The following is a 24,723-nucleotide window of genomic DNA, read 5'->3' on the forward strand; positions in this document are numbered from 1 at the left end:
AGTATCATTTCGTGCCAGCAGATGGCAGAAGGCATTGCATTAGCATCGTGGCTATCAGGAATGAAGTTTCTTCAACTCTGCTGAGTCAGGGAGGAGTGTCAGCTCCCAAGCACACTATTTATATTCCTGTATCATGTGACCAGCTCAACTGTTTCATGCTGGGCTTACTTTTTCCACTCACACAATACAATTCTCTCATTACTGAGGTTGTTTTATATTTAACAAGTTTTAATGAGATGTATAAACATCCAACACTTTCCTTTAAAAGAGTGTTCCTGTCTACCCCTTATACTAGTAGATTAAGTGTTCTGCAAATTTCAAGGCTAAAGTTGTTTTTCTGGTGTGTGTGTGTGTGTGTGTGTGTGTGTGTGTGTGTGTGTGTGTGTGTGTGTGTGTGTGTGTGGGCACTGGGCACTGTGTGTGTGTGTGTGTGTGTGTGTGTGTGTGTGTGTGTGTGTGTGTGTGTGTGTGTGTGTGTGTGTGTGTGTGTGTGTGTGTGTGTGTGTGTGTGTGTGTGTGTGTGTGTGTGTGTGTGGGCACTGGGCACTGTCCCTAAGCTTTTTTTCTGCACAAGGCACTACATTCTACCACTTGAGCCACAGCTCCACTGCTGGCTTTTTGTGGTTAATTGGAGAGAAGAGTCTTACAGACTTTCCTGCCCAGACTGGCTTTGAACCGCAATCCTTAGAACTTAGCTTCCTGAATAGTTAGGACTACAGGCATGAGCCATGGGCACTCAGCTACAAAAGAAGCTAAAGCTTACTAACACAGAATATATACAGAGAAATGTCTGGTAACCATCTTTTGTCTTAGAAGGTATTACTTCAATGTTCTTTCCAAATACTTAGACATACACTAAACAACAAGCTTAGAGAAACTCTTTGTTGCTTGCTTATGAAAGGCAGGACTTTTCTTTCTCCCTAAGCTCCACGTAGAAATCAGGCCTGCTATCCACGTGTCTCTGGTTCTTTTCTCCACTGAGATTGGGAGCCAGGACTGGAATGGAAGTGTTACTCACCTCCATTCTGCCTTGTTGTGCAGGAATGAGTTACACTGGTCGGGAAGGTTCGTGTCATTTGACATGGACTCCAAAATCAAAATGATTTGCTTGAACGATGGTCTTTTCTGAAAAGGAAAGGAAAACAAAAACAAAACAAAAACATTAATCATGTGTGGGGACTTAAGAGGAAAGGTAGATAGCCACCACATAGGAGTAAGTTCAGCCTATCACAACCAAAGACACCATGAAGCAACGTTACGACCTGATTATTTTACAACTCCCAGATCACGCAGGATCAGGGAAGCATATTTTTTTATTTCAATTAATTATTCATGTTGTTTTCCTACCATGTGGCCAAAAGCTGGGATAAACAGTATTTTCTCTATAAGTAAGGAGAGTACTAATTCTCCCTTTCAGGTATGAGTAAAAATTTCGAAAAAAAAAAGTGAAGCCTAAATTTAAAAAGCCACCTATGTACCCAGGCACTGGTGGGCACCTATAATCCTAGCTACTCAGGCTAAGATTGAGGATTGAGGTTCAAAGCCAGCCAAAGCAGAAAAGTCCATGAGACTTTTATCTCCAATAACCAATAAAAATCCAGGAATGGAGTCATGACTCAAGTGTAGAATGCTAGCCTTGAGCAAAAAAGTTAAGGGAGAGCATGAGGTCTTAAGTTAGAGCCCCAACACCAATGTGTGTGAGCGTGTGTGCACATGTGTGCATGTGTGTGTGCTCACATGCATACACACGTACACACACACACACACACACACACACTCTGTGTGATAAAGCTGGTAAAAATTTAATGGTAAATGTATGCAATGGGTGTAATAGTGCTCACTGTAAAAGTCTTTCATCTTTTCTGAGGTATGCCTTTTTTTATAGAAAATATTGGGGGATGAATCAAATCTGCCTATTAATCTAATATAATCTCCCAAATCAGCTGGTCAGGAACTAAAAACAAACCTATTTAGATCCATCTTAATTTTATTGTTCTCAATGTTTAATCGACATTAAGATAAGCTTTAGTTCAGGGTCTCTGTAAGGTGTTGTTTGGCAGAAATTGAAAAAGCCACAGTTAAGAACTAACTACACTAGTCATTCTTTAGACTTGAGCCAAGGTGGAGACAAAAGGTTAAAACAAAAATGGAGAAAGATAATAAAAGGATGATGCAAGTTCTCTCTTCATCGGGCCTCATAATTATACCATTTCTGCACAAATTACAGTTGCAGCAATTAAAACATGCATTTTAATTTAGGAGCACAAAAACAAAGAACAATGTTGAGGTGGCTTGCTCATGGGACTTGAGTTCTTCCTACATTGTTAAGGAAAAGCAATTTTTCCATTTCTCAGAAATGAAAAACTAGAATATTTTCTGGGTTGTCATTATTGTATATGTGTTTTTTTTAAGGACTTGCATGCTTATGTGTGTGTACACAAGGGTGTTTGTGCAGTGGGCACACAGAGTATGTGTGGATGGGTGCATTTGTACTTGTGTATATATTTCAAGTACAAGGCATAGCTGGAGGGTTGATAGAGCATGTGCTCAGGAAGCATAAGTCCCTGAGTTCAAATCCCATTATTGCAAAAAGGAAAAAAAAGGCATATATGTAAATGCTAATGATGAACAAACAGGAAAAATGCCTTTAGTAGGAAATCTGAAAAATATTCTTTAGCTGTTCCCATCTGAATTTCTTCCACCATATGTCAGATTTTAAAAGAAAAAAATGCTTTAATTGTTTGAACAAGATCTAATTATATAATAAATATAGGGCTTTCCTTTTGTAAGGAAAAGCAGCAGGAGGAATCTGTGAATCTTTAAAGAATATTCTTTTTCCCTACATTTGATCATTTTGAAATAAAGAGAAACTCTTTTGTAATTGGGTGACAAGCATCCCTAGTGGGGAAAAAAAAATCTTCATTTTATAGTTAAAATCTATTCTCCGAAAGGAGCAAATGAATCTTCTGAAAGCAGCAACAGCAGAGCATACTGGTGCTTGCCTGTAGTCCCAGCTACCTGGGAGACTGAGGCAGAAGACTGCTGGGGCAGGGGCTCAGGTCTGCCTGGGCAACACTGTAAGACCACCCCCTCAAATAACAACAGTGAAGAATTTTGCAGTGATGCTTTCAATTACCTTGGGTTCAGAAAACAACATTTGGTTTAGGATCTACAGCTGTTTCTCTGAGGGGCTTAGGGTCCTTTTTTAAGTATAATGCAAAAGATGGCTTTTTTTGGGGGGGTGCCAGTCCTGAGGCTTGAACTCAGAGCCTGAGTGCTGTCCCTGAACTTCTTTTGCTCAAGATTAGTGCTATAGCACTTGAACCACAGCTCCATTTCCAGCTTTTTTGTGTGTGTGATTAATTATCGGTAAGAGTCTCATAGACTTTTCCTGCCTCATCTGGCTTTGAACCTCAATTCTCAGATCCAGCTTCCTGAGTAGGTAGGATGATAGGTATGAGCCACCGGTGCCCAGCTAAAGATGGTTTAAAAAATCACAACTAAGATGATTTATTAAGTGTCTATCTTCTTTCTCCATTGGTTATCCCTATTTTGTAGAAAAGGACAACTAATTCAGAAAAGGAGGGCTGCCTACTATCTACAGGAGGAGAGTTACAGCATCAGACTAAGCTTTCAAATCCTCAGCAGCGTTTATCTCACAAGGGTAAGACACTACTTCCTATCAAACTCAAAGACAAGTAACACTCACCTTTCCTTTCTTTCCTATTTTCTTCAGTAAAATGCTTTGAGCACCTAGTGTAAGCCACAAGGAGGACCTGATGTTTACCTAATATCAACTTTCTCTCCTATACTTCTACTTAACAGCAAAGGGACACCAGACCCACAGGTGGGCTGATTGTGGGTGCGTATGTGTGTGTGTATGTGTCTGCGAGCATGTGCACACGCCAGTACTGGGTCTTGAATTCAGGGCCTCATGCTCTCACTTGGCTTTTTTGTTCAAAGCTGGTGCTCTACCACTTGAGCCACAGTTCTACTTCCCAGTTTTGTTAGATAATTGGAGATAAGAGTCTCATGGAATTTTCTGCCCAGGCTGGCTTTGAACCTCCATTCTCAAATCTCAGTCTCCTGAGTGTGAGCCATCAGTGCCTGGTAGGCTAAGTATTTTAGTCTAGGTGCTAGTATTCTGAATTCTAATGACTGAAAAATAGAAAGACAGTGCTTGAACCAATCACTGCTCTCCATATGTGCACAGTGCAATGCCAACTTCCGACTGAGTTGCTCTAGATTTCCTGCTAGAGAACTAAAACATGCCTGTCAGGAAGTTTACAATGATCTGGCTTCCGTAGACGAGGTACTGGATTTCTATTTACTAAACTGATGCAAAGTAATATAGGGAAGTATGCAAGGGAACTAAACTATTCCCTCATAGAGCTGCTGTCCATTTGACAAGAAGATTTAAAAAATGCCATACTCCAAGGGAAGGCAATAGCCCAGACTGTGTTTGGAAAAAAAGTCTAAGTCTGGCCAGGCTGGCAGAGTAAGCAAAGAAGGACCAGTGAGGGTTCAGGAAAACTAGAAGGAAGAAAACTTTCAGAAGGAAAACTAGAAGGAAGAAAACATGGTCAGGAGTGAAGGTGTCTGAGGTGTGCCTGGAAGATTAGCAATGGCAGGTTGGAAATGCAAGCCGGCTGTCTGATTAAATTAAGTACAGGGGCATGGAGTGGTTTATCAGAATAAAATGTTATGAATTTAAGAAATAACCACCTGATTATCAGAATAAAATGTTACAAATTTAAGAAAAAAAACAACTTTAAACTTCATACTTCATGCAACAGGAACACAAGATTCTTTGGTTTTCTAGAAGAGTCTGCTCATTACATGGTAATAAAGACATGCCAACTTTATAGCTTCAACATCAAATCCAGTGTCCTTATTGTGGGAGGGTTTATACCATCGTTTAGTCAATGAACATTTAGTTATACATGTATATATTTGGAATTTATTAATACAGTACTGAGCTTCTGATTAAGAAATTAAAAGCTCACTCTGAGCTCACTCTGAAATATAATTACAATTTTATATATATATATATATATATATATATATATATATATAGTTGTATTGATTTAATTTACTGCCAATAATTCCAGATGAGCTTTCTACTTAAGAATCATGGAGAACAATCCTACCAAAATCGGTGCATGTGTTACAAGGGACATAAAACTAGTAGGACAGTGGAGACAGAGAATATGATACTGTTTAAACAGTCTGAAACACATGTCTTAAAACAAGTTTGTAAATGTCTGCTAATCATTTCTATTGTATTAGTTATAAAGTGCAATTTCTCTATTACTTAAAGATCTTCACGTTCTCCAAAATCCCACCCTAAGAATACAGGGCCTACACAGGGTTAGAATTGACCATGCAAAATACATGGCAGTGTTGTTACAGAGTACTCATAAAAACAAGGCACACAGTTTTGAAGCATGCTACATTCTTTAAAGAATTGATTAAAGAATTGTGTATTGTGTATTTCAGCCTTTTTCAACTAGAAAAATGGCTGATGAAGTTTGAAGAGTGTTAGTGAAAGCAAAATCTAGGATTAGGGACTGCAGGACAAAGGCTGGCATCAATACACATGAGCTTTCCCAGCATGCCATGCAGGAGCACGTGGGATAGAAGGCCTCTGAGCCCTGGGCCCTCCAGCTGCCTTATTAGCTGCATTATTATACTTTGCTCTCAGTGTGGGAAAAAATACTGGGGAAAATTCTTCTTGAATCCACATAAATTGTTTTATTAACATAGTCAGCAGACCCACTAATTGAGTTATTTTCACTAGAGCAGCATTTTGCCAAAGAACCGACTGCATGCTATATCATCCACTCTTCTGTGGGTCAGGCTGAAACTGGGTATAAATCAAGGAAGAATTCCATTTTTTAGTAGGCTTCTATTTCTAAGGTTAATTATAATACTTTCATTTCCATGAAAATCTAGACAAATGTGAACTATAAATATTTGTTCCCTTCTAGACTGTAATTGCTCTCTCATGCTAATGTTTAATATGTGAGAATCTTTTTGATATTTTACCTTTTTATTATGGAAAATTCCAGACACGCATAAAAGTAGAAAACAACCCCAATACAACAAACCTCCAGATCCCTCATTTTGTTTAATCCACATCATCATCCATTTCCCTTCACCCTCTTTTGAAGCAACTCCAACACTAGCTATCATTTTATCTGTCAATATTTCCACATTTCTTTTCAAATGATCTTTAGAGGGGAAAGGAAATGGGCTATTCATGCTCCTATGTGATAACACACGAAAGCCTGTTTTGAAGTTTCTCCTACTCTGTTTTGATAGCCCAAAAACAGAGGGCAAATCAAGAGTCTCTAGAAATACTATTTTCGTCTGCTCTTTGGTGAGAAAGACAACATAAAGTAACAGGTTAAAAGCAGGGCATTATGCCAGACTTCTTGGGTTCATGTGCAGCCCTATTGGGTACTTGCTGTGTGACCTTAAGTCATTATTTAACTGCTGGGTGTCTTGGTTCATCGGTAAGATAAGGAGAATATGCCTGTTTCATTCTGGGGAAGGGATGACAACATACATAAAATGTTTGAAACAGTGCTTAGTTTAAATACTGTTTGTTCCCCATTTTTAGACCACAAATTTTTTTTGGGGGGGTGCTGATACCTGGGCTTGAACTCAGGGCCTGGGTTTTTAGCTTTAGCTTTTTCCCTCAAGATTAGTACTGTACCACTTAATCTATAGCTCCACTTCCTGCTTTCTTCTGGTTAGTTGGAAATAAAAGTCTCATGGACTTCTCTGCCTGGGCTGGCTTTTAATGGTGATCTTCATATCTCAGTCTCCTGAGTAGTTAGGATTACAGGTATGACCCATAGGCACACAGCACAATGGTTAGTATTTAAAAATTAAGAACAAAACTATTTTTACAGAGTCAAGAATGCAAAAGAGGGCTATGAGGAATATTCCCTATGAATCTTCAGAAATTGATAAATCTCTTTTTTGGGGGGAGGGTCCGGTCGTGGGGCCTGAACTCTGGGCCTGGGCGCCGTCCCTCAGCTCTTCAGCTCAAGGCTAGCGCTCTACCAACTTGAGCCACAGTGCCACTTCCGGCTTTTTTCTTTTTGCTTATGTGGTGCTGAGGAATCGAACCCAGGGCCTCAGGCATGCAAGACAAGTGCTCTACCACTGAGCCACCTTCTCAGCCCAGAAATTGATAAATCTCTAGAGATGAGCAGATGCTGATATCACCTTCACAATAAGCCTGCGGCTTACAGGAATAGCAAATTACAGCCAAATCTGCATTACTGGCTAATACATTTTGCTAACTCAAGTTTTAGAAACACAAACCACACAAGTGATCTTTAGAATTGTGAACAGCAACAGAATACCTTGGCATCAGCTTCCCAACACTGGTGTAACAGTTCAGCAAAACTTCTGGGGCAGCTGCTTGGAATGGTCAGCCTCTATAATAGACAGAACAAAATAAAACATTAGCCAATACCACCAAAGGGTCATGAGAAGGTCAATTCAGGAGCAGATGTGAGACATAACATTTAAAGCTTCCGTGGACTAATAATATATGACAAGGGAGAATTTATGTTTAGATTTGGAATATCTAATCTCTAAAGACTCTTACTTTTCCTCCAAGGGGACATGGCAGGGACAAATGCAACAAAGGCATGAATAAAGCAAGGAGACTCTACAGTGGGACAGGACCTACCTGCAAAACCATAAATTTAGCCTGGTCCCAGTGTCTCATGCCTGTAATCCTAGCTACTCAGGAGACTAAGACCTGAGGATCAAATGGTTTGAAGCCAGCCCAGGCAGATAAGTCTATGAGACTGTTATCCCCAATTAACCATCAAACAAGCCACAAGTAGAGCTGTGGCTCAAGTGCATGAGTGCTAGCCTTGAGCAAAAAAGCTCAGAGACAGCATCCAGGCCCTGAGTTCAAGCCCCAGGACTGGCACCACCACCACCTCCCCCAAACTCCACAAATTTTATCACACTGTTTTCAAGACAACTAATAATATTGGAAAAGAGGCCAGGGAACTCGAAAATGGCTTTATTTTGGCAATAGAGGTACAGCTTAAAAACAGCTTCAACACAGTGGATCACAGAAATAATTTGAAAGGACTGTGAATTTTCTCATGGGTAAATAAGACCCTCTGAATGTAAGACTCATTATGGCTTTGGTTTTGGTCATACCCTTATGTTTAAAGAACCTGATCCAAACCACATAATCATATGAGGATCAATCCATTCTAACATTCTGACCACATTATTGTGTGAGGATCAATCTATTGTAACATTCTGTGGTAGTGGCTCTTATAGAAGATATCATACTCTTAACTGAAGGAGGAAATTTTGTCTTAAAGATTGGAGGGACAAGAGTTATAATTCAGTGAGACAGCACCTACCCAGCATGTGGGAGGCCCTGAGTCCAATCCCCAGGGCCACACACATAAATGACATCCTTCCATACGCCGTCAAATCCTGCATCATCAAGATCTCTCTTGATACCCAGCAAACTGCCAATGTTTTGTGTACAATCATGTACACAAAATAAGCAAATAAGGGAGACTTCTAATTTTTCTAGGCCTAGAATCTAACTTGGATTTACAGATAAATATAAATTAGGTTTCTGAAACACAGTTTCAAAACACAACAAACTTTCTAAGCGTGCAGCTACCAAATAAACGAAATCAAAGGCAGACTTTTGCATTATTCATAATTTTTTCCAAGATTGTCTCAAAAGACTGTTGCCAACAACAGTGCTACTCTTGGTACTCTAGCAGGCTGCATTAGCAGCTGTTGAATTCTATTTATCCACATGTGCAACCACCTGCACCTGCCTCATTATCTCCTGTAGTGTGGTCATGCCTGAGCATCTATTTGTGCATTGCAATGTGTTTGTCTGAATTTCCTTTCAGAGGAGCAGGGGTATTCACATAGTCGATGTAAAGAAAGCACTGGGAGCTAGAGACATAGCTCAGTAGTAGAGTACTTGCCTATCATGTACAAGGCCCTGGTTTCCATCCCTAACACTAGGAGGTGGGTCAGGGAGTGTGGAGGAAGCACACTGGGTATAATGAAGTTGAGAATAACTTGACTGTATAGTATTAACATTTACTCTCCAGTATGGTCTGCAAAAGAACTTTTGTACTAGGAAAGTGTAAACTGAATGTAATTGGATTGGGGTGGGGGGAGGAAGAAGCTATGTATAAAATTAGAAAAGGACTTGTCTTGACAAGGAGACTGACAATTTATGCTTGCAATTACACATAAACTTAAAATCAAAACAAAGGGAAAATAAAACAACCTTCTCCAAATTAAAGGCTAAACTAAGCACTTCTAAAGATGTGGTCTCATGGACTAGAGCAAGGTGTATTGCTGTTATTGTATGGTACTGTAAACTGCAAATGTTTTGACAAAGGTCAATAGGCAGATCAAGAAATGTACAATGGGAACTAATAGAGAGAGTCTATGCAACTTGATTGTACTCCGTGTATAATGAAAAATGAGTTTTCAGAAAAGGAAACATGTTTCAGAATAACCTTGTGTCATCATTTTTCCATAAGCTGAAATGTCAACTGGCTGAATCAGGTTGATCATTTCTGTCATCTTTTTTTTTTTGGTAGGGGGAGCTGGAAAACTTTCTAGACACACATTTGTGAAATTACACAAAGAAACAGTCACTTAAAATAATCAGACATGGTCAAGTATCAGTTAAATATAGACTTAGACACTGAACTAAATTAGGCACGACATTAAAAATCGTATTATTTCTTACACCATTTTCTACATAGGGAGTAAAAATTATTTTTAAGTCAAGATTTTCTCTTTCTAAAGTGCAGTTAAGAGCAGTGAATTAAGTTTTATGAAGACAAAACACATTTTACATAAGAATCTAAGTATTTGTGAAAGAAATTATGCAGCCAGAACATCTTGAATGCCTACTGATTGAGTTTCATGGAAATGACAAAAGCAAAGAAACATATCTCTAGATTTTCAAAATGTCTTAGTAATGTTTTCTTTATTTTATGTCTTCTCTAAAGGTTCACTGTTTACTTTGTAAACTTTAAAGTGCTTTATCAATCTAGTTTTAACAGGATTTAATTGGAAAAAATGACTATTTAAAGGCCTTATTTCATTAAGGATTCAGAAGCAAAGATCTTCAGATATAATTTTAAAAGCATTGATTTTCTTATAGACTCAAAAAGCAATGCTGTGTGGTAAACTAAATAATGTGCCAATCTAGTTCCCTGGTTTGAACACTGTACCACTACCATGTGAGGTTGTAATGGGGTTTGAATTCAGGGCTTGGAGTTTGCTGTGGAGGTGGCTCTACTACTTGAACATCACACTGGGTACAGTGTTTTTTTGTTTTTAAATAACTTCCAGTAAGTTTATATTTACTTCAAAATAAAAAGTTAAAAACAAAAGGTAAACCCATATTTAGATAGACATTAGAAGGGGACCAGATCACACTTAAAATTTCTTCTTGGTAGCTTAAACACATCATTCTTTATTTAAATGAGGCCTGTTGGAAACATAGCTACCTTTTTCAACTGAAAGTATCCAAAGTAAAGATAAACAATGGAAGAGGTTTTGTGAGTTCCATTTCTTGCAGTCTCAGCTTTGTTACTCAGGAAACTCAGTCTTTGAAAATTACCTTAATGCTATGTCAACAGAATTTGTTTTGGAATCAAGTGCCTCTGTTGATAAGCCAAAATGAACATCTTAATGATAATACTAGAAATTGATTTAAATTTAATTTCCATTCTTTTTTTTTTTTTTTTTTACAGATAAGTACCATGCAGAATGAGAATAGCCGACAAATATTCTTCGGATGTCCGATCTTACTTGAGCTCATTAGAAAGAGGACAGAACTTCTGCCACCTGTGGGTTCTTTCAATTCACTACTCCAGTATGTTAAGTCTAAGTACTCTTTGTGGGTTATGAGCTGAATGTACCATGGATAAACAGACAGTATGAACCATGGAACCTCTGGGGGAACGGAGAGAGATGTCCTTCCTTCCTTGTGTCCAATGTTAAAGAGGTTCCGAGGGTTGTTTTGAAGTAGTCACCAACCTTAAGGCAGCAGTGAAATTCATCTTTCTGTTTAGCTTTAAGTATGCAGTATTTTTTCAACGCCTGAAATTTACATCTATTTTGCCATTGTCTAGCCAAACTATTGAGATATTAATTATTCAATCTCATATATTTTGGGGGAGTATCTAGTTGGCTTTAAAAATTCTTTCTGTTGGTTATTTCTGTATAAGGTAGACAAGGACATCACATGTGGTAGTGTGCTCTAAAGTCAACTGAAGGTCAACAATTCTCTCTCATTTGTAAACCCTGAACTAAACATCCGATCATCTCACTGACAGAAGAAACAGAACAGAAATGAGTAGGCCCTAGGATCCTAAAAATAATAGTTATCCTGTGTTGTGAGGTCTTATTAACAGCACACTGCAAATGATTCGCACATATAATGAAAACCAAACAGCCCCCATGACACCATGAATGAAGTACATTCGAGCACAGAACTCTTTTGCATTTCTTAAATTGTCAGCTTTCTCTCATCAAGTTCAGCCATCATCAACATTTCATTAATTCCTGATGAATCACGAGGTGATGTAAGAGATAGAAACATAGCTTTCTCTCACCAATAACAGTGATTTGATTACCCTAGCTTATTCCTGTGCTCACATGGGAAGCAGATCAATGTAATTCTGTTAAAGCATTAAAAAGGGAATTAAAAAAAATATAAATATAATTCGCTTTTTGGGAAATTATTTTTTCCTTAAGGTTGTCCTCTTAACTCATTGTGGAAGGCATGGACACAATTGGGAAATGAAGCAACTTTTGTGAAATCAAGTTGTTTCGCCTGGTAAAGACAATTGCAGGTTTCCATTACGTGATCTAAGTTCTTCTAAAACCTTGATAGTGGATGCTACATCCTGGGGCTGAGAATTTCCATGGCTGTGCGTTTCAGTCCCAATTTTAAACCTTTCAAAACGTAGTTGCTCTCTTTGATATGAATGTGCCATGTTCTCTGATGTAGGCTCATAGGTCCAACTAACTGAAAGCCTCAATTTGTAGCAAGAAGAAAAGCGAGGCTGGGGACACAGCACAAACGGTGTTTACGCCACTGAAGTTCTTTTGAAATGGAAAGGCTCTGCATGAGGAGGCGAACAGTTATGCCACTGCCTCGCCAATTCCAGTGAGGAGCTCATCTTCAATGTAGTGTTCAACGTAGGTGGCAAAACTGTAATTTTTTCCCTTTTTTGAAACTATTTTTTTCTTCTTTTATTTTTGAAATTCTCATCTAAGCGACAGTTTCTTGTACTATAGTGACTCCTGCTGGGAGAGGTAAGTTGAAGTAGCTGAAGGTCTCTTACAGATATATCAACTCCCGGCCAGTAAAAAAGATGTCCTAAACGCGGGAGATGGAGTTAAACTGTTCCCCTACCTTGGACGCAATGGTTTCTTTCATCACTAAGAACAAACCCCTAGGTTTTACAATTGAGACTGAGAAACTAGTACAGTACTTGTACAATTTTTGATCTACAGCATCACGACGTGAAGCTGCAACAATTAGATGTAAAGGGTCCATTCATGAGGAATAACATCACTTTGACCCTTTGTGTTAGCTCCTACTGCTAATCTTTCCATAAGCGTGAACTTACTTTCAATTTGAAGAAGATGAAAAAGTCTTTTGCAAAACCCCAATACTGTTTTCTGATCTATGTACCTGAATGGAGAAACGTAGTCTTACCTCGTTTTTTTCCACTACAAGCCAAGCTACTTGTAATCCTTCCAAACCTTTAAAGGGGACCTCTCTTGTTAGCATCTCCCAGAGAACCTGGAACAAAAAAGGAAATGGAATTTTTATTCTAGTGCTTTATACTTTGGGTACATTACTGAAATTTTTATAAAACATTAATTGTATCTAATTGTCAGACATAACCAACCCCATTGGTAGAAACTTGAACAATATATATATATATATGCTCATACATTGAATGTCTTCCATATATTATATACTTCTTATATTTTTATATGTAAAGGAAAAAAAACTTAGTTTATGTAGAACCAGACAAAATTTTATGTAATAGGCCTAAGTTATTTAACTTGATCTTCTGAGATGTTAGAATTTTACGTTTTCACAAATCAGATTTTATATTTTGTTAACCAAAAGTATTTCTAACTTCAATTTCTTATACATTTCTCTATAAGAAAATAAGTGGGAATTCAACAATAGTTTCAAATCTCAGTCACATTTCCCTGTAAGAAAATAGCTGAGAATTCAATAATATTTTTTAAAGATTCCATAATGGCCTCATCAAAAATAAATAAATAAATAAATAAATAGAACATCCAATCCAAATCACTGGCAAGCCTATCTACCTCCCAATAGTAGATACTTGCAAGATTACAACATTTAAGTTTTGTGCTTTGGACAAATTTCCCTCAAAAGAAGTCAACCTAAGAATACATGTTCATGTGCCTATAATGTAATTTAATTCTACCATAATCTAAAAAGTACTTATACATGTTTGTGCTTATGTAAGTTTATACGTGATTTCAACTCTCTGCAGTCCTTGAGATCAATATGTTAATACATTTGCCCAAAGAAAGTATATTGGTGCTAGGAATGCTGCTGATGCTGGTTTCACTGTAAACACTAAGTAATGGTCATCTGGACACTCAGTAACTTTATTTATATAAATGGTTATCTTAAAAAATGCTTTTGAGGCATCTCAGGCTGTCCTCAAACTCATGATCTTCTATCTCAGCCTCTTGACTCCTGTGATTATAGGTGTGTACCATCATGCCTCTCTGACATACAAAGTCTGAGTCTACCAATACTTTGCAAAGTGTGAAAACAATGACCAATAACAATCATGATAATAGCTACTAGTTTTTACTGAGTACCTACTATGTTCCAGGTACCTTAATGTGTCATTATAATCAATATGGATCCTATTCGATAGACATTATCCTCATTTTATAGGTGAGAAACTAGGGCTGAAGAAAGTTAAATACATCTGCCCAAAGACATTCAGGTAGCAAGTGGCAGAGCTAGAACAGTAATTGCTACCTCACCATGATGGTCAAGCTCTAAGCCCACAGAAGCTAGAGAAGAAGATGATGATGCACTACAGTATCACCTTATTAGCATGGAGCCATGGAAGTGAGGAGAATTAGGCAGCCTGAGATTAGATTTTCCTGGTTTAAAACACAAAAGCCTATTTCTAAGTGAGAATGTAGATGGGATATATGTACTATTTATTTGAACAAGGCTTAGAAACCTTTAACTATGAAGCCACTATTTCTTCAGCCGGCATGTAACCTTATTGGAGGCAGAACATGGTAAATGAATGCTGGCTAATATGAAGATAATTAGCAAGAAAATCAGGGAAACTGGCAGATGCTGCTCAAGCAGGAAGAAAAAAAAACTCACTGAAGCTTCTTTGGGCTTTTAATCAAGTGTGTAAGGTACTTCTTCAGAAGAGCTACTGAATAATTCTGAATAATTCTGTCTGAGTCACACAAGTGATTAGGAAAAAGTAAGGGGCATCTCAGAAGGAGACAAGCGTAGTGATGGCTGCCAGGAAGGAAAGGGTGAGGAGAGCCAGTACAGGTACGCAATCACCCTGCCATACGCCTGCGCAGAGGAGGTGGGGAGGGGCTGCAGGAGGGCTGAGCAGGAAATGAAACTCTTCAATTTACTGCAATCACTACACCATGGTGCCGGGGCTGGGAGGGGCAAGGACAGCAAGAGCAAGCAAATGAATAGAAGTGGCATTCCTACAGAGTTTGGGAATTAAGAAACAGCCTTAAATAAATCAAATGTTCCAGACCACCAAATGCTCTAGTGAACAGCCTCATGCCTCCTCCTTTCTTGGTTTGACTGGTAAACACATTGCACACACATGTGTGCACATGCGTGCACACACATGCAAAGACTGGATTTTGTGGGGATAAAGTACAACATTATGAGTTTCAGGAATTAACACCAGGAAAAAAAAATTATTCTTTTTTAGTGTTTATTCCAACATTCTCCTCTGGAAAGTAACCTAAATCTAATAAGACTTGAACTGTATTTCTCTAAGAGATCTTACCCTGAAAAAATAAGACAATTTCATTTTGCATCTTGTGTCTCTGAGGAGTTACCAAAACCCAACTAGCTGATGAACAAACCACAAGGAATCATCTTATCCATGAGCTCACCATGAACTTCCATGTTCAAAATCTCCAACAAAGCCTTCAGCTTGATTCCAGTGCCACATCTTATCATGTTTTCCTTTCATTCATTCATGTATGTATGTATGAATGTATATATGTATGTATGCATGCATGCATGCATGCATTATGTATGTTCCAGTAATAGGGCTTAAACTCAGGGTCTGAGTGCTATCCCTTAGCTTTTTCTGATCAACGATATTATTTTCTGCTCAACAATATATTCAAAAGATATTATCAATGATCCTGTTTAGGAGAGAGTTGCTTATAGTAAGAAAAGATCAAGCTACAGAAACATGCAGATCTTTTTTTGCTGTTGTTGTTGGTTGTGGGATTTGAATTCGGGGCCTGAGGGCTATCCCTGAACCACAGTGCCACTTTTAATTTTTCTGGTGGTTAATTGGAGATAAAGAGATAAACTTTCCTGCCCAGGTTGGCTTAAAACCACAACCCTCAGGTCTTAGCCTCTTAAGTAGCTAGTATGAGGCACCAGTGCCCAGCTGCAATTATTTCCTTTTATTAATTCCCCAGGTTTGGAAATATACCAAAAAGTAGGTAGAATGAGATAGGATAGCTTTTTCTATATTCAACAAAATGACTTTTGGCACATTTAAAAAAAAAAAAAAGGTAACTTTGTTGAGAAGTCACTTGGAAGTCTAAAAATACATTAAATGATGCTTTAGAATACCAGGGAGGACGGTGCAGGCCAAACATTACTGTGATCTTTCACCTTAAAAATATTTTCCAACTCATTGTATATTGAGATGTCCTCAGAGCATAACTGGGCTCACAAGAAAAATTTCTATTTCCAGTTTGCAGAACAGAAACTTGGACGAAGCTGTGTGCTTCTCCTGCCTTTTCTCTTGAGAACAATAGAAAGCCATTACCTGAGCCCAGCTCGTTCTGGAACAGGGCTCTCCAACAAGAAAGGCTGCGTCTTAAGCTACTGGGTTTTGGCTAAGAAGCTTCCAGAAGCTAATCCTTTCTGCCTTGTCATTAGGCTGGCTTTGTTTCTAGACGGTGGCCCGGCCTTGTGTTCTCAGAAGGTTCATTTTTTTTTTCAATGATTTTTGTTTGCCTGAAGTCTTTTCTAATTTTTTTGTGTGTGGATTACACACTAAATGTACTTTCTGGCTCTCTCCACAAGAGAAGTTTTCATGAGAGTGTACAAAAATCTCCCTTCTTACAAAATGGAGAGGAACAATAGTAATGTTTATCTGCTTAGAAACAAGGATCATGAGACCCATTTCTGGCACTGGCTGTGTGTTTATTTTAAGGCAGTCCACGGCTAGATAGTTTTCCCATGTGTTGTTGTAAGAAGCAACACAGATTTATCCAGCTGGGGAGGTCTAGTACTGTTAAGAGAGTGTAGCAGGGACTAAATTCTTATAGCAAGTCGAAAAAAAAAAAGCCCAGAAAAATAAAAAGCAAAAACACATTCCAACTTGTGGGTAACTCTTTAAAAAATCATCTTGTCCATCCGTGTGTGACTGCTTTGTACATGGAGAGGTCTCAATCAACAACTTAGTAAGCTCTTAATGAACTTTGGGATGTTGTATGTAACCAGATGCTCCTACTAACACAGGCGACCTGGTCAACCTCCTCCTTTAGAAAGGATATTAAAGGACACATTTTCCCTAGATAGAGGTAATTTTCAAAGATGATATTACCACAAACTTCAAATCCTAACCACAGCCCCATTGTAATGACCATCCTCTCCTGTTCATTGATGTCATAGCTATTTTGAAAGCACAAATGCTTTCTTCATGTAAAAAAGTCTGACACTGCTCAAAACAAGGGAATCTGGCAGGAATGGCTTGTACTTTTTCTTTTACTAAAGCATTTGTTTAGAACAAACAGAATGAAAGGGGCCAACAACATTAAATATAATCTTGAATTCTTATTTGTAATTAATTTAGCATGTATAAGTACTTCTCTGAAGACAGCTCTGTCAAAAGAGCTCTCTGCATGATGTAAACCAGAACTCTGACCCAATCTCTCACTTCAACACAGAAATTTTTGGGGTTTTGTTTTGTTTGTGCCAGTACTGGGGCTTGAACTCTTGGCCTGGTTGCTTCCTTGAGCTTTTTTGCTCAAGGCTAGAGTTCTACCACTTGAACCACAGCTCTACTTTGGCTTTTTGCTGCTTAACTGGAGATGATAATCTCACAGACCTTCTCCCTCACTCTGGCTTTAAACCTTGATCTTTAGATCTGAGACTCATGAGTAGCTAGGATGACAGGTGTGTGCTAGCAGTGCCTGGGAGAAGTTGCTTGCAAGAAGTCACTGGGGAGAAATCTGTGCTCAGCAGTTTGGGAAGAGCTCTGGCATGTATATGGATCTGATGTTGATATAGTCCTGTGGCAGTGTCTGAGGCAATGTGATTCTCAGGCAGCACTTAGCATCTAAAATGCTCCATCAGCTACAGAGCTGGCTTCCATAAATTAAATTATTTGATAGATTTGTTAAATCTCTTCCTTAATAAAACCAAGCCAAACCAAACTCAGGTAAATCAGCCCGCCAGACACTGCTGGTTCAAGCCTATAATCCTAGTTACTTGAGAGGCTGAGGTCCGAAAATCAGTTTGAAGCCAACCCAGGCAGAAAATTCTGTGAGACATAGGACCTATGCTAATGGACACGTACTCTATCACTAAGCTAAATCCCTAGCCCCCCGCCCCCCAAGTCTTATATTGTAATAAGTCTCCCACTTTCAGTTTCTTCACAAGATGAATGCATGATATAGTAACTTTTGACATAGGAGATAATTTTAGAATCCAGTCTCCTTTAGAACTATTGCTTTATTTTTTCCTTCTTTCAATGAGAATGACTTCAGTACTAGCTATAATAATGCATAGTTTTCATTCTTAGAAACACTCAGAATTAGAGCGATTAATGTTACCATTATCTTCCAGTCTTAAAGGTTAGTCTAGCCTTAAACTAAAACATATATTTCATTCTTGAAATTATTCTTTTTCAATAGGTGACAAAATTAATCTCTGGTACGGTTCCCTGGTATACACAGGATATGCTATGATTTAGAAACAAACTAGTCAATTGCAAAAGCCTCCTAGTGATCTCAGACAGAAATAAATACCCAGACACTGCAGAAGGGACAGGCGTGCACCTGAACTCACACTCTCCTCTCCAGCCAGCAGCAAGCACCTTCGGGAGGAGCATGCACAGGTTCAGGATGAAGAGAGTGCCCAAACTAGTCTGTTTCTTGTATTATTATAATGCAAACATCCTATGAAAAGTGATATGAATAGAGAGCCTGTCCATACAGAGTCTAAATAGAGGGAGAACGAGACATAAAGGTAAAAGATAAAAATACTACTTTGGAGTTTTTAAAGTATATATGGTATTTTAGGAAAAAACTTATCTTCAAAGAAAGGTAACAAGTTCATTTCTCTGGCAATAATGATGCTCATTCCTGGCTTCTTTCTCCCTCATAAGGCAGGAGAACAATCCTGCTTCTTACCTGGGTCTTTCCATGCTCTTTCCTTTCAAAGATCATCCTCCCCCACCTCATGGTTCTATACTTGATGTTGCTCTGTTCTCTTGTTGCACCTTAGAATCACCTCTCAGGTAGCCATTATTACTTCCTAGCATGGCATTGCTTGTGCAAGGCCATCTTGTCCCAAGTAATTTTCTTCCATAGTTTTAGAAATTCATACAGCAGTTTCATGGTTGACACTCAAACAATTCCTATTTATTAACTCACTTTGGCAGATCTGTTAGTGGTCTGTTAGCACTTAAGCAACGATTACAAAGACAACTTGTTCCAACTGATTAACTCCACTGAATTACACAAACAGTCTACAGGCTTCTTTCCCCCCCAGCAAAAAAAGCCCACTGCATAGAGTCCATTAGGTCCAACATGAATTCAAGTTCAATCTAATTTTTTTCTTTTTCTTTTTCTCAAATAACTTGGATACATAAAAGTGATCAGAACATTTTGGCAATCAGGAAGTTCTCTTCCTGTGCCCCTGCTCTAGGCATGCCTCCAGAAAGAGCAGTCATATCTCAAGTGAAACTAGGTTAAGATGGTACCATCTTTATTCTTTAGGCTGATTGCTCTATGTATGTACTTTGGAAAATAAGAAATGAGAAACAAACTTACCACACCATAGGAATATGTGTCACAGGTTTCAGACACAGGGAGACTCTGGATAACCTCTGGAGCCATCCAAGGGAAAGTTCCAACCAAGGACATGTGTGTTGTATGGTTGTGAAACCGTGAGGCACCAAAGTCACAGATCTGAGAACAGAAGAACCAGAATCAGCTTCCTACTGCCCTATAATATGGGAATATGAAAAACTGAAATGAACAGAAATTAACCACAAGTTTGTGTGTGTGTGTGTGTGTGTGTGTGTGTGTGTGTGTGTGTGTGTGTGAGAGAGAGAGAGAGAGAGAGAGAGAGAGAGAGAGAGAGAGAGAGAGAGAGAGAGAGAGAGAGAGAGAGAGAGAGAGAGAGAGAGAAAGTGTCCTGGGGCCTAAACTCAGGGTGTGGGCACTGGACTTGAGTTCAAGGCTAGTGTTCTACCTCTTGAGCCACAGCTCCATTTCTGGCTTTTTTTTTTTTTTTTTTTTTTTTTTTTGTGGTTAACTGGAGATAAGTCTCAGGGACATTGCTGCCCCAGTGGGCTTCAAATCTTGATCCTCAGATCTCAGTCTCCTAGGTAGTAAGGATATGGGTGTGAGCCACCTGCGCCTGGTTGTTTAACTCATTATTTTTTTTGTTGGTCGTGGAGCTTGAACTCTGGGTCTGGACGCTGTCCCTCAGCTCTTCAGCTCAAGGCTAGTACTTTGCCACTTAAGCCACAGCGCCACTTCCAGCTTTTTCTGCTTATGTGGTGCTGAGGAATTGAACCCAGGGCCTTATGCATGTGAGGCAAAAACTCTACCACTGAGCCACCATCCCAGCCCTATCAATTTTTTAAATTAAAGGAGAGAATCTTACCTTCAATACTCCATCAGCAGCTATAACAACTAAAGAAAAAAGATATGACTATCATTATTTTGTTTGAATAGTTGTATACTAAACAAAAGCAGAATCTATTATATCCAGCTTTAATATAAAAGTATAGAATATAGAAAATTAAAGTCTTCTTCCTTCTCTTAGGGAAAATTCACAAAAAGTTAAGCCTAGATGCCTTCATTGTGAGTATATATGCATACCTATCAAATACATAGGGTTGGAGACATGGCTCAAGTGGTACAGAGCCTGCCTAGTACCTATAAAGCCCCAGAGTTTAATCCCCAGTACCACCACAAAATGCCCCCCTCACAAGCTATAGTATTTAAAAAATAGTGCTGTTATATAACCTTCATGCTGTGTATATGGGTAATTGATATTTTCCATTTATTTTATTTACTTATTTTTGTGCTTGTAGTGGGGCTTGAACTCAGGGCCTTCAATTTTCACTTGGGTTTTTCATTCAAGGCTGGTGCTCTACCATTTCAGCTACATTACCACTTCTAGTTTTTTTTTTCTGGTTAACTGGAGGTAAGATTCACACAGACGTTTCTTCCCCTAGGCTGGCTTTAAACTGTAATTAGATCTCAACCTCTGGAGTAGTTAGGATTACAGGCATGAGCCACCAGTGCCTGGCTAACATTTTCCTTTATTAATCATGGGCTTAATTATTGATTTAATTAATCACTAATTTCCTATGGAAGATTTAGAATATACTAAAGTCAAATGATTCCTTTAGATTGAAATTCTGAGCAGTAACTGAAAATTTATACTCATACAACTCTGATACATCCTAGTAGATTTTAGACTATTTCCTAATGAGTTCCCATTAGCCAAGTATGTCTCACAAGTGTTTAGTTCCAGGAAGCTTCTGTTTAAGAAGAGGCAAAGGCTAAGTGATGACCTGGAAGAGGGCAGGATAACTAGGTAGAGCCACCTGATAGGGTTACTGTGTGTGCTGTGGGACCACTGATGAGTAGCAACTGCTAACAACTTTCCCTGTTTGGCCTTCCCATCCCACATCAGGTACATCCCTGGGTCTTCTTCATCTCCTTGTCCTCACTACCTATTCTAAGGACCACACTACTAGCAAATATCCATTTTACCTTCAGTGGTCTAAAGGTTTCCTAAAAAATAAAAAAGAAAACCAATGGTTCTTCTCATTACTGAGAACTATTTAGAAAGCACAGAAATTATTCATTGATAGTAAGGTTGTCCCCCCACCCCCATCCAATTACTTTTTATTTTTTTTGGGGGGGGGAGTCCGGTCGTGGGGCCTAAACTCTGGGCGCTGTCCCTCAGCTCTTCAGCTCAAGGCTAGCACTCTACTACTTGAGCCACAGCGCCACTTCTGGCTTTTTTCTTTTTGCTTATGTGGTGCTGAGGAATCGAACCCAGGGCCTCAGGCATGGAAGGCAAGCGCTCTACCACTGAGCCACCTTCCCAGCCCCCAATTACTTTTTAAGTAGCCACTCTGTTGTTTCTTTAACTAGTTCTGTTCAAGCTAAATAATCCTATTGCCTTTCTCCAATAACTCTGAAATGATGTAATGGAAGAAATCCTGTTACCATTCCTACTTGGAGGTAATGTCTAATCCTCCAAGTTATTTTAAAATGCTCACACTCCAAAATATACACTCCAGGATGATAAATAAACTCCGGGGGAACAGAGAGAAGAAACCCACAAGCATGCCAATCATTTGGGGGCCCTTCTCCAAGAAATGGGCACAAGTGACATGAAGAATTTTTCACCATACAATTCAGGAGTAACAAAACTCAAGATTGTGGGCCTAGAGAACCATCTAAAAATAGAAGACTAAAAATACACTTGTGTCCACTCTGACCTAGCAGTACCTCATTCAGAAAACAGAGATGTGTTAAAAATTTGGCTGAAAGGTATCAGCTAAACAGTTCTTATAATAGAAAAAAAAGAGACATAATCAATCCAATATACACAGTCTGTGCTATTCATACTTCAGAGCAGCAGGCAGCTTCTTCAACTAATATTTTGATTTCTGATATTTACTGAAAGTGGAAAGATTTCATGGTAAGTCAAACTATAAGTTACAAGAGAAAGCACCATTCTTATCTCTATGTACAGGTACATGACACTTATTGAGAAACAGGTAAAAGAAAACACATATGACTACATTACCATTTCTTGACTTGAGATCCCTGTGAATCACCTTGACAGGAGCCTCCATGTGTAAGTAGTGCATTCCTTTTCATGCAAGAAGGAAAAAAGGCCTATTAGTATTTCCCAGCAACTCTGTGGCAGAAACTAAATCCATATATCCTATTCTTCCATGGTATTTGTAACAGAAACACCATAGAGTTCTACATTAGTCATATAATTTTAGTAAAATTTATATGCAATTTGATTGGGAATAGAGCTAGTTTCTTAAAATACCTAATCAGGACACCTAATCTTTTAGAATCTTCATGAAAATAGCTTTAGTAACTACCAGAATTGGTGCTCTGTAACTAAGGTATTATGCTAGGAAGGGCCTTCTATATCTGCCAAAGTTTTGACGAGGTGGTCAGTTTTCATCTGGATGGCCACAGTTATCTAATTGCAGCTTAGTTCACTTTCTCTGTATTCATTCAAAAGAGCTGTGAGCAAAGACAGGGTAGGGGTGAGGAGCTGGAGGATTGATTAGTTATGGCTAGTTAAGGGTTTTGTGATCTTCTGATGGAAAAATACATAGTAGTAACTAAATATTTTATTATCTTCACAAAAATGTCTTGACACAAACAAAATTATCTCTAATTATTTTATCATTCATGATATTCCTGTAAATAAATATATAAGTTAACAAGTTTTATTATTTTAAATAAAAATTACACTTTATAAAAGACATATTGCATGGGCAATGTTCAAAAATGTTTGATTCTTTCTGTACTTATGTGCTATCTACTCACGTAGAATAAAGAAACAAACTTTTTTTAATGAAATACTTCCTCTCCCTTCATTTCTTAAGTTCTGTTTTCTGAACAATGAAAAAATAGTCTCTCTCTCCACCAAATCAAACAGGTCTCTTTTAATAATGATCTATCCATACACGTTAACTTAATAACTAGGTTTGGGTTTTTAACATTTATAGGACATTTTAATTTTATAAAGGTTAATTTATTAATGATCAACTCTTCTCCTGTTCAGGTTATTATATTTTGAGAAATCATGAAAGAGTAAAAAAATTAAAAAAGGAAACCCATGCTATATAACAATATCAATGAAAAGAAACAAGTTAACAAAAGTATTGGCAACTTAAGTGGTATTCAGCAAAGTATAATTGGGATACATGGAATCTCATTTAATACGAAGTCCTACATATTTCAAACTGGAAAAACTGCAATTTGAGTAGCATTTAACAAACTTTATGATGCGATGTCATAATTACTTCTAATTTGTTTAGAACCAAATTCCTGAATGATTTTTCAGGAAGACTATTTAACTACTGGTAGAGGTAGAAATAAACACTTTCAGTATTTGCTGACAAATAAGGATTTCAAAACCCATGATTTAAGTATGAAAGCTTAAAATAAAGGTACTTTCTTCCTCATGGCAGATTACTATAAGAAAAAGTACCATAACTTATTTGTGTACATGTATGTGTGTATTGTGTGTATACACATACCTTTATATGTATGTATGTATATATACTGGACAGGGCTGAAGTCATACACACACAAACATACTTATACAGAATTTAGCACATTATTGCTATAGTAATTGCAATCATATAAAAATTCTATTTAAGTTACTGGGTGCCAGTGGCTTACATTTGTAATCTTAGCTACTCAGGAGACTAGAAGTCTGCAGGGGAAAAAAAGACCTGGGCAGAAAAAAATGTTCAGACTCCATCATGAAAAAACTGGCAGAAAAGCAGAGCTGGAAGTGTGGTTCAAGTGACAGTGCCAGCTGAGCAAGTATGAGGCCCTGAGTTCAAACTCTAATATAACAAAAAATAAATAAAACCTCCTCCATGTTCTTGTAGAACTACCTCTCTTGTTTTTATTACAAACCATTAAAAAGACTGATCAGGCCCTAGGTTCAAGCCCCATGACCAACAAAAAAAAATTTAAATAAAAAGATGGAAGAATATTTTCATCAGATACTCAAAGTTCCTTTAAAATATTTGATATGGGGAGATTTTGTAGATCCAGGCTGATCTGCCCCAAGTGTAGTGTGGTCTGCAGTAAATTCAGATGTCTTTGTGGCCCACCCCCATACTCTTCAAGGAAGAGAATCCTTTTTCGATTTGAGGCTATACTCTGTCAACAGCGATGATGTTGAGGAATGCCTAGTTCAAAAAAGCAAGAGTCAGCTCTTATTTAGGATGAATTATTCATTCTTTGATTTCTCAACATACTGTTACTTCAGTGGTTTCAATCCTGGTCAAACTGAAAGGCACAGGCTAGATTTGAAACAGGGTCAACAAAGTCAAGTTTTCCTACTTAATCTCTAACTTCTATACCTTCTATAGGGCAGAAGTCACT

At 38.2% G+C, this 24,723-nt stretch overlaps 1 protein-coding gene across 4 annotated transcripts in view; it reads right to left on the minus strand.

Annotated features, from left to right (window-relative positions):
• The window catches only part of Map3k20 (mitogen-activated protein kinase kinase kinase 20), a 219,875-nt gene that overhangs the window by 109,123 nt on the left and 86,029 nt on the right, over positions 1 to 24,723 (minus strand). For all 4 annotated transcript variants that reach the window (XM_070020747.1, XM_070020767.1, XM_070020757.1 and 1 more), the window contains exons 5-10: positions 22,379 to 22,444; positions 20,210 to 20,238; positions 19,369 to 19,506; positions 12,776 to 12,862; positions 7,380 to 7,454; positions 1,019 to 1,125 (exon numbers count right to left, since the gene is read on the minus strand). In XM_070020747.1, the coding sequence (XP_069876848.1) occupies positions 1,019 to 1,125; positions 7,380 to 7,454; positions 12,776 to 12,862; positions 19,369 to 19,506; positions 20,210 to 20,238; positions 22,379 to 22,444 (502 nt within the window). The remainder of the gene's footprint in view (positions 1 to 1,018; positions 1,126 to 7,379; positions 7,455 to 12,775; positions 12,863 to 19,368; positions 19,507 to 20,209; positions 20,239 to 22,378; positions 22,445 to 24,723) is intronic.

Source organism: Dipodomys merriami, unplaced genomic scaffold, assembly GCF_024711535.1.
Source record: "Dipodomys merriami isolate MVZ:Mamm:240054 unplaced genomic scaffold, mDipMer1.0.p SCAF_1, whole genome shotgun sequence".
Lineage (NCBI taxonomy): Eukaryota > Metazoa > Chordata > Mammalia > Rodentia > Heteromyidae > Dipodomys > Dipodomys merriami.